Here is a 10,338-nt window from a genome sequence, read left to right as displayed (position 1 = left end):
TTGGATCGCATGTAGTCTTCCAGGCTATCTGTAGGTATCAGATGTACAGTGATGTGCTACATTAGACTAACAGTAAGTCTGCATTTTTCTCCTCAGCCCCCCTCAGAGGAGAAGATAAATGGTATCTTACTGGGCTTTCGCATTCGATACCGCGAGCTGCTGTACGACCGTCTCCGCAGTTATATTCACACAGTCAACAGTGCATCCGCCTGGGCTGAGCTCTCTGGTGAGAAATAACTGCTACCAACAAAATACATTTTATTATGCCACCACCTACACTATAGGATCCTAAGAAAAATGAATTGTGTACTATAACAAGTGGTATATTGCATTAACTGGAACTCTCCGGTGTGCGATTTGAAATGTGACATTATGAATTTAAAGACCATAAAGAAATAACCGAGGTTAGAAATTGCACATCAAGAAATACAGTCCTGCGCTTTACTTCAGTAACACATAATTATAAGTCTCTGTTATGGTTGATTATTCACATGCTGTCTTTATGCGTCAGCAGCCCCTTTTCCATTAGAGGAAAATTCTCACAAAGGCCTATACTGTTGCCAAGATTTCCCCACTGGTCTTGACACTTCACAGCAAAACATTTCATCTTGTGATCAGTGGTTATCAGCTGCAGGCTATTATTAGGTTTACTCTGGAGCCCTCTCTCTTTCTGCTGCTTTGTGAAACTTGGCCTATAATTTTCCTCTTGTTGACTCACTCTGTTGCTCATTCAGAGCTATGATCACCATCATTGGGTTGTTTTTTCTTATAATAATGTTGCTGCCCTCATTAACAGCAGCAAATTTTTGACTTTGAACCCTACTACCTTTGTCTCTCCACTTAACAGCTCTTATTTTGACTTTTTTTTATCCCTTTTTTTTTCTGCAGCTCCCTACAGCCTCCGAAATCTGAGTGATTCAACGCTCACCCAGTATGAGTTAGACAGTAAGTTTCGTTATCTCTCTGCCTCTCGAAAGCACACATATAAACACAATAATTCAATCTGCAAACAAATTAGGTTGAAAAAACAAAACCAAAACTATTTTCCTTTTGAATCTCAATTTTTTCTCAAGTGCCCGGCTTCCTAGAATAGAGAACTCAGAGTGTTAAGCAAATTAACACAACATTTGGCTGCTTATAATCACATTGCTCGGTACAAACACTTCTACTGAGGCCAGTGGAGCGCTTTGTACATAGAAATTCTTGAACACTGAATACACAAGCGTGCCTGGTCCAGCATGCTCTTTGGTTTGCACATGTCAGCTTATTTGGATGAGCACTGCAAAAGCAGATGGTCACATATTTCTCCTGTACCCCCACAATGCACAATTCGACAGACTCATAATTACAGTGTCACTCTGTGAATTTGTAATTGAAATAGAAATGTCTTCCGAGGGCAGCAGTGTAAAATTCCGTGTAGTGTTGTTGTGTGGGTGGGTGTGAAACCATTCAGGGATCATATCCTATTTATTACGTTTTCTACTTCAACTAATTGTTTGGGGCACCAGGAGGGGGGGTGTAGGGATGCAGACATGGATCCCCAGGAGGTCAGCAGACCTCTTTACAGTTAACTGCAGAGCAATGGTGACTTTCATAAATGGGAAGATATTCCCATGTAGGGATTTTGCATACATGTCACAGATTGGTGTTTGATATAATTCCTAACCTTATATTCCAAACTGTTTACTTCTACTGCAGAGCTAAGTAAACACAAGCGTTATGAGATACGCATGAGTGTGTACAACGCCGTGGGTGAGGGGCCAACCAGCCCTCCACAGGAGGTGTTTGTTGGAGAAGCAGGTATGCACACTTCCTCTTATGGGCAAATAGATTTTGGGGGGTCATTTATCTTTCTTAAATGCCGAGTCTGTTCAGTTTTAACGGAATAGTTTCTCCTTGAGGCTGTCATTTTCCTAGTAAACGCAATGAGCATAGTAATGAAAACAAATATTAAAATCGAAAAACGTCATCGTTAAATGCGATATATCTGAACGGCTGTCACAGTGCCGACGGCCCCGCCCCAGAATGTGGCTATTCAGTCCGCAACAGCCACCCAGCTGGATGTGACGTGGGACCCTCCACCTGTGGATGCACAGAATGGAGACATCCAGGGATACAAGGTCAGAGTCTCTGCAAAGTGCCGCGTCTGGCACAGGCTCAACATGCCTTACTGGCTCACTTTTAGAGTGCAGCGTAACAATACAACAGTGTTCTGTTTTTATCATTAAATATTTACATTTTAGTGGTTCACATGAGATTACATCCATCTGTTGTTAATCACTATTAAATTGATAATTTTACACTTTTAGCGAACAGCGTTTTCCAGAGGGGGTTTCAGTAAAAGGTTCCGTCTGCTGCTCAAGAAAACATTTGCAGGGAATAAAATATAATTGTGTATTTCCCATTGGGGAGTTTGAAATGGGACTGAGTTTCATAGAAGCAGAAATTGCTGCATTCCCTGAACAGTATCTGTAGATATTTATTTATGTCTGTGCTATTCCATGTAGATTTACTTTTGGGAATTCCAGCGTAAGAACGAGACTGAGCGGATGCGGACTCTGTTTATGCCTGAAGGAGGGGTGAAGCTGAAGAATTTGACTGGTTACACCACCTATATGATCAGTGTGGCTCCATTCAACGCCGCTGGGGATGGACCCCGAAGCCCACCAACGAGGGGACGCACTCAGCAAGCAGGTAAATGTGACAATTAGACGCCAGACGTGGCTATACAAAATCGTTTATCAGTATGAAAGAGCACAACAGTCGGGATCAAGCAGTGTAGTAAAACAAATATTTCTGTATATAACGCACGCACACATGATGGAGATGTTTTTTAAAAGAAAAGACAAGCTTAAGACAAATGTGGTAACATCGTGACAAGACTAAAGCAGATAAATTAGAGCGTGTACAGCCGTGTTTATTCATTTGTCATATTTATGTGCTGGTGGCAGCACCGATGTTAGTTTAGAGAACCCTGAGAGTTTTCTCAAAGTGGATGAGTCAGCCATGGGGAAAGAATTTGATTTGACGATGATGCTAATCGTTGTTGTCAGCAGCATGCCAAACGATGTTAGCGGAGCCACACACGGAGCATAAGTTTCTAATCAGCTAACCCATTCTAAACTTACTTGCTGAATTTCATCTTTTGTCTGATGCTATGAAAATTTTGTCAGCGAGCTTTGAGTCTCCAGGCATGCTTTATCAAAAAGGACCCCGTGCGTTGCCCCCTTTCTTTGTTCTTCTTCTTCTTTCTGTGACTCGTGGGACTTTCTACCTCCGTGCCCATCTGCAAATGTGTCAAAACAATATTTATCTTCCAAAAGGCCATTTTTTGATGCGTTTTACTACTGTGTCCCAGACTAGTAAAAAGGGGAAAAAGGAAGGTGTGCACAGATCCTCTGTTTTCCCCAGTGCTTGCTGTTTTGAGAGGAGGAAGCAGATGACAAGCTGGGAAGGGGGTGGCATGCATTAGGAGGATAGTTATCCCTTTTTATTTTTTTTAAACAAAGAGGCTTTGTCTATTGCAAGCGTCTCACCCCCTGCTCAAGAAGCTTAAAGGCAGCAGAGGAAAATGTGTTTCTCAGCACAGTGGTTTCAAGAGTTCAGCCTGTTATAATGGGGTCTCGAGGCAAAGCGTGTTCATTGTGATTATGAATTGCTCTGCCCAAGGTCAAACAAGTATACGTAAGCAATGCAGAACCTTTAAATCTGTATGTAGTTTAACAAAAAGTTTTTTTTATATAATCAGTGGAGTTCTGCTCATGCGCGGAGACTCAGACTTGCAGCAGTGGTTCTGGACCTCCAGAAGATTTCTACTATAGAAACAAGAAACAGCACCAGTGGAGAATTGTGATATTTCCACGTTTATTTATATTTTGTTGTTAGCCTCAAGAATTCCCTTAACAAGGCTTTTTGTTCAGATGAGAAAACTGAATTAGAGATGTATGCCTCTGTTTGAGGCCTTTGATGTAACCATGGGAAGGACCACCGCATTGATCAGACAGAAGAAATATATGTCATGACATTAAAATGGCTCGTGCAAAAATTTACTTGGTATTTCATGAGAGAAGTTCAACTGAAGGCTAGTGAAGCAAGGGTTGTTTTTTGGTTCAATCCACTCATCTGGTTGTTTTTTATTATTTGACAGAGTCATTCTACAAAAATTTTAGATGTTTTTGACATCTGTATGTTCCAGCTCCCAGTGCTCCCAGCTTCATTCACTTCAGTGAACTGACCACAACCTCCGTCAATGTGTCCTGGGGCGAGCCCACCTTCCCTAACGGCATCATTGAGGGCTACCGTCTGGTCTATGAACCCTCCACACCTGTAGATGGTAACAAATTCTTAACAATGTCAGTTTTCTCTGCACTAAATGGCTGCTGGCTATAAAAGCTTAATGCACACTACAAGATCTGAAGTTTTAGAGTCAACGCTTTTGCGTGTCAGTCGACCTTCTTGCAATCTTGTGATGTGCATTTCTTGAGCTACGCTAACCATTACATAAACAGCTCATTATTCATTGCAACCTTATACATATCTACTACTATCATCTTAAATAATACACTGCTTCGGTGCCAAAATGCAAACATGTTTCTAATTCCATTACTTTCTGTGTGCATTTGCGTATGTTGGGTGTGCTTGCACATTGCCTGGCCTGTGTAAGACCTGCTTTAAATGTGGTGTGTTTGTCTAGAGTCTTCAGTGGCCTGTGCCGACTGTCTCCACTCCCCCTCCCCCCCAGGCGTCAGTAAGACAGTGACGGTGGATGTGAAGGGGACCGGCCCTCTGTGGTTGAAGATCAGAGACCTGGCAGATGGCGTCACGTACAACTTCCGCATCCGGGCCAAGACCTTCATCTACGGGCCTGAGGTGGAAGCAAATATCACCACGGGACCAGGGGAAGGTAGTTGCAGTGATGTTTTGGAAAGCTGACATTTTGTCACTAGCCCTTTAAACACTTATTACTATGTTATTCTTTCTCAGGTGCCCCAGGACCCCCTGGAGAGCCATTTATTACGCGCTACAGTTCGGGCCTCACCATTCACTGGACCCCTGGAGACCCAGGACGTTCTCCCATAACACGCTATGTAATTGAGGCCAGACCCTCAGGTAGGGGATTTAGTACAGTGGTTTTGAAAGTGGGGTCTTGGGGAATCAGAGGGGTCAGCCATCCATAGCCAAGGGGACTGTAAAATATATTTTGCTGTAATCTTAGAAATTAATATCTAAATATTAAGAATAAATATCCAATCTATATCCCAATTTGATATGGTTGTGAGACATGAGATTCCATCTAAGAGTTCAAATGGAAGCAAGCATGTTTTTGAAAGACGTTTGGAGACTCCATGCTCTACAGGATCGCCCCATCACTGGCCTTATGTTACCTTCTGTGAGATTTTGATTAAGGAAAGTGGTGTAAAGTGTCAACATCTGCTGCCCTGGAGTCAGTGTCCCTGGCATTTTAATGGGTTATTGATTCAGGCGCTACATTCAAGACAATTGGCATCCTGTTTCAACTGTGATTGACAAGTCCTGGCATGGCAATGAGGGTGATGGATGGTAGGTGACTCACAGGCAGAGATGTGTTTCACTGCTCCTGAGTGAGAATCGGAAAGGCTATCTAGTCCTACATTTTAAAGGTTTCAAGGACTGATAGGTATTTTATGGCAGTATAGATTAAATGGAGGGGGGGGGGTTCCCATATCCCATATCCCATATCCCCCTTATCCATATGCCGGTGGTGAAAAGTTTCTATAGTATCCAATTACTTGAAAAGTTATTTTTGCCTTTAGATCAAATTACGCTGTTTTTTTAAAAATGTTTGTCAAAGTTCAGCAACATAAAAAATTTATATCCATACTTGGTTATATTTGTGTACCCTATCAAGGAGTCATAGCTACACATTTATTTACAAGCAGCAGGGTGTAATAAATGATCTCTGGCATGATTTCCATAGCAAGCAGCAAGACATCTAACGCTGCTTCATTTGAAATATGGCTGCTCCGCTATTTATGTTGTAGAATTTGTTGGTTGTAAATTTTTACGAGAGCAGTGAAATTGATGGATTGTGTAATATTTTTAAGAATTATCAATTCCCCTCGGAGCTGCCAGCCAGGCCGGAGCCTTGTATCAAACAAACAAACAGCCTGTTAACAATGACATATTGACACTGTTTAAATATTTTTTGCTTGCTTAACGAATATCGTCAGCCTCCTCCGACCCAATTTTTCCATTAAAATTCCATTACAGATGAGGGTTTGTGGGATATCTTAATCAAGGACATCTCCAAGGATGCAACATCGCACACATTCAACATGGACATCCTGAAACAAGGTGTCAGTTATGACTTTCGGGTCATTGGAGTGAACGACTACGGCTATGGCTCTCCGAGTCTACCTTCTCCCTCCATATCTGGTGAGCTTTCTTGTATTTGTTAATAGAATTGAATGAACTGAATTACATTAACTTTCGGGCTTAATTAAATCCCCTTAGGTCATTCAGACTTCACAGGAATGTGGCTACATGTTTTTAACAAGCATGAATTTCAATTTTCTGGGTTTTTTTTCTTATCTAGCCCAAAAAGTGGCTCCTTTCTATGAGGAATGGTGGTTCCTGGTCGTGGTGGCTCTAGTGGGACTCATCTTCATTCTGCTGCTAGTTTTCATCCTCATTATCAGAGGACAGAGCAAGAAGTATGCAAAAAAGTCTGAATCAGGTGAGTACACACAGTTGTGCAGCTAAGTGGAACATTTAACTATCATGGAAGCTTGTATTTCGCTTCCAGCCTGGTGGCATGGAGGGAATCTGATAACTTGCCTTTTTTAAATAAAACAGTAAAACTTATTACAGGGATTTTATTATTATTTTATTACTTTTGAAATACTGAGCAGAGAAATTGAGTTAACTTTGTTTTGTAGGGGGGTGAATTCTGCTTTTGAATGAATCAGGTCACTGACTGGGTTGCAGGGGAATAAAAAGCAGAGAAAGAGAGAAAGGAAGCAGGAACGGGGGGCATACTTGTCCATTCAGAGCAGCTCTGACATCAGCGGGTATTTCCCTCAGCTCAGCACTTTTGCCAGGGCTGTTTAACTGCCAGGCAGGGGAGGGGTGGGGTCCCTGTGGGTCACTGCCCATCTTTCTGACTGATGGAGAGAAAACAAGAGGTTCCTTCTCATTCCAGCACAAAGACGCTCTCAAAGCCTCCATATCCTCCTCTAGGAATCTGGCCCAGGCCACTGGACCGACCGAATGCTATTTCTTTTTCTCTGTGTTGGCATAACCACCAATTGACCTTTAGTACCCTCGAGCAACCATGCAGGTCCTGGCCTGGCTGTGGCCACCTGTAGGATGGCTGAAAGTGTTTCTAACCTATAACATGGTGAGAAATAGTCTCGAAAAATTAATCTTATATAGAAACCATCCTGTTTATATTGTTTAATATAGTAAAATCATGACACTTAAAGTCAAAGTTAAACATTTATGTCAATTGTGAGTTTAGCCCAGTCATTGGTTATAGATTATGAATGTGCTTCTTTATATACAGAATTAACAATAATGTTGCGGCTGACCTAAATTTATAGTATTGGTAAATACCAAAATCTTTTTAATGCTTTTTTTAACAGTTAAACCATCGTTATCTGCAAGGTCTTTAACTAAAATGATATTTAATTTAATGCGAAAATATAATTATTGTTGTTATCCATGAATTTTCAAGTGTAATGTTTTACAACAGAGCTGGAAATATAGTAAAGCACATTATTAATTTTTGATTCAGATGCCAAATTGCATTTTTTTTACTTGCATTCCTGAACAGAAAAAAATTCTTTTGGTTTTTGAATCTTATGCTTGATTAATTTCTGACTTATTGGAGAGGTGCAGAGCCTGGCGCTCAAGTTTAGGTATAAAAACATACAATTTTTGACAGATGTCTAAAATATTTATGTTTCTCTGTTTTTATGATAGGTGGTTTAATAAATATGTTAAGCCCTGTCTATGTAATTTATACTAAATTTGTGTTGCTATATTCTAAGGGAATTTCCACTGACATGCCCTGCAAACCTGCCGAATTTCTCATTTTCATTCACGTGTTTTTTGGACACTTGAAAATCTACATCACTTGACTTGACGCTTATTAGGAATAAGTTTACTTTACTGTTGAGGATTAGTTTGTAAGAATTATTACAGCTCTTGGAGCTGTCTGTTTAATAAAAAGCTAGAGTCTAAAATGGTTGGAATACCTAACAAAGACTGGAAACAGGGAATCAGCTAGCTGTATGAGGAAAAACACAATCCAACAACTAGCACTTCTGAACCTCACTAATTAACATCCCAAGCTAGCTAATCCCAGGGTATCTAAGTTAATCAGCTCCTGGCTCCAGTTACATATTTTGTTTTATTGATCTTTTCTTCTTACGCTTGGCTAGAAAGTGAAGAAGTATATTTTTTTACAAAATTGTGAGTTATTGCTGCAAGTCATAAATATGAATACTACTACAGTGGGAGAAATAATTATCTGATCCTTGCTGAATTTGTACGTTTGCTCACTTACAAAGAAATGGACGATCTCTGTTTCTTTGTTTGATTTTAATGGAGTGACAAAAACCCATAAAAAAACATATCATAAAAATTATACATTGATTTAGATGTATGTGTGAAATCAGTATTTGGTTATCAAGGAAAACACAACTTGGTGGAGAAACCCAAGCAGTAAGAAAGATATTTTTTGGAGATGGTCACTGGGTTTGAACACGTTTCAGGAGGGACTTTGGCCTACTTCGCTATACTTAAACTCTCTAAATCCCGTCGTTTTCTTGGCTGCTACTTGGCTTCAGCAACAGATTTTCAAGAGGATTGAGATCTGGAGACTGTCTAGGCAACTCCATGGCCTTTAGCCACTGATCTGTTCCTCTGTTTGGTCTTGGCCATGGTGGTGGAGAGGTTGGAAGGGAAGAAAATATTCTCTGGACAGGCGTGCTTTACACACATAACAAGTTGAGATCGTTGAGATCAGTATCTATAATTGATTGATTGATTATAATCTGTGTGCCACATGAGCACACAGCCAGTTTGTCCCCTAGGGATCATATACTTAATTCACTCAATCACAAATCAGTTTTTTCTGGATTTCTCACTGATATTCTGTTTCTCGCTAAAATTAGAGACTGTATGTTTCTTTGTAAGTGAACAAACTTACAAATTCAGTAGGGAATCAAATAATAGCTCCCCCCGCTGTATTTACTTCAACCATTTGAACCTTTAAAATAAACACAATGACATCTGGCGGCATGACTGATGAAGTAAAAGCCTATGTAATAAAAAGTGTAGACAGCTTTGGGAATAAAATGTTATTTCAGTATTGAGAATTTAAAGGGAAAAAAAGATCACGTAGTTCCATCAGTTTTCCCAGACACTAACCTGCCTGTTCATCTGGCCTGTGGTCACACAGTGTCTCTGTACGTGTGTCCAGGTAACAACTCCAACTGTAACGCTCTCACCCACGGAGATATGGTCAGCCTGGATGAAGGACGTTTCCCAGCTCTGGAACTTAACAATCGACGGCTGTCTGTAAAGAACTCTTTCTGCCGGAAGAACGGCGTCTACACCAGGTGCGTGAGCAACACATTTCCAAGAAAATTCCTGTTCCGATAATATTTAAAAGAAAAGCTTAATTTAATGTCCAAATGAAATAGCCATACGGTAAAAATAATTGGGTATTCTGTGGAAGCTATACCTCATGCCTGAAAACACTTTCAGCTCTGTTGAAAAAGAAATACTCTTGACAACTAAAATGCACTCCTTCCGCTATCTAAAAGCAGCGTATAAAGAGACTCACTGCAGCCTCTCTTAATGAGCTTCTGTATTTCTGTGAATTCCCAGCAATACTGGTCTTGAGGCCATGGCCTTGTTTTAAAAACCAATCACTGTGACTGACACCTGTGCTGAGAATACTGCACGAACTAAGTCATAAGTCCAGGTTTAGATGTGACTGCACACTTTGTGTTAGCTCATTAAAACCTGTTTATTCTGCATATAAGATGTGGATTTATAGACAGCTGCTTTCATGTTGTTTTTGGACAGACTGTCAGTTATGTTATGTGGATATTACTATCCTTTGAGTGAAAAGATTGCAAATGAGACAAATGCATTCTCTGACTGTTTCTATATAAGTAACAGTAAGCTGGAGAAATATGTTTGGTTGTGTCTTTCTATGAGTATATGTGTGTGTGTGTGTAACCTTGAGGACAGATCAAAGCAGGCACAGGTCTTTGAGATGCTTCCAGGCAGCTTCCTACTACTATGTCTCTGACTTGAAGGGGGAGGCTCAGAGGGAAAGAATGC

General features: G+C 40.6%; 1 protein-coding gene across 4 annotated transcripts in view; it reads left to right on the top strand.

The window, feature by feature from the left end:
- sdk2b (sidekick cell adhesion molecule 2b) overlaps nt 1–10,338 on the top strand; it is a 276,202-nt gene that overhangs the window by 255,516 nt on the left and 10,348 nt on the right. For 2 of the 4 annotated variants that reach the window (XM_005725909.2, XM_005725908.2), the window contains exons 33-43: nt 97–226; nt 889–945; nt 1,699–1,800; nt 2,005–2,120; nt 2,508–2,694; nt 4,196–4,333; nt 4,742–4,903; nt 4,984–5,109; nt 6,250–6,414; nt 6,575–6,715; nt 9,467–9,605. In XM_005725909.2, coding sequence (XP_005725966.1) covers nt 97–226; nt 889–945; nt 1,699–1,800; nt 2,005–2,120; nt 2,508–2,694; nt 4,196–4,333; nt 4,742–4,903; nt 4,984–5,109; nt 6,250–6,414; nt 6,575–6,715; nt 9,467–9,605 — 1,463 coding nt within the window. Of the gene's footprint in view, nt 1–96; nt 227–888; nt 946–1,698; nt 1,801–2,004; nt 2,121–2,507; nt 2,695–4,195; nt 4,334–4,693; nt 4,904–4,983; nt 5,110–6,249; nt 6,415–6,574; nt 6,716–9,466; nt 9,606–10,338 lie in introns of all 4 variants that reach the window. The other 2 variants (XM_013909013.1, XM_013909012.1) reach the window with 1 other exon arrangement.

The sequence above is a fragment of the Pundamilia nyererei genome, unplaced genomic scaffold (genome assembly GCF_000239375.1).
Source record: "Pundamilia nyererei isolate P.nyererei 1_Seehausen unplaced genomic scaffold, PunNye1.0 scaffold00017, whole genome shotgun sequence".
NCBI classification, from domain to species: Eukaryota; Metazoa; Chordata; class Actinopteri; order Cichliformes; family Cichlidae; genus Pundamilia; species Pundamilia nyererei.
This window is presented reverse-complemented; position numbering and strand designations above follow the sequence as displayed.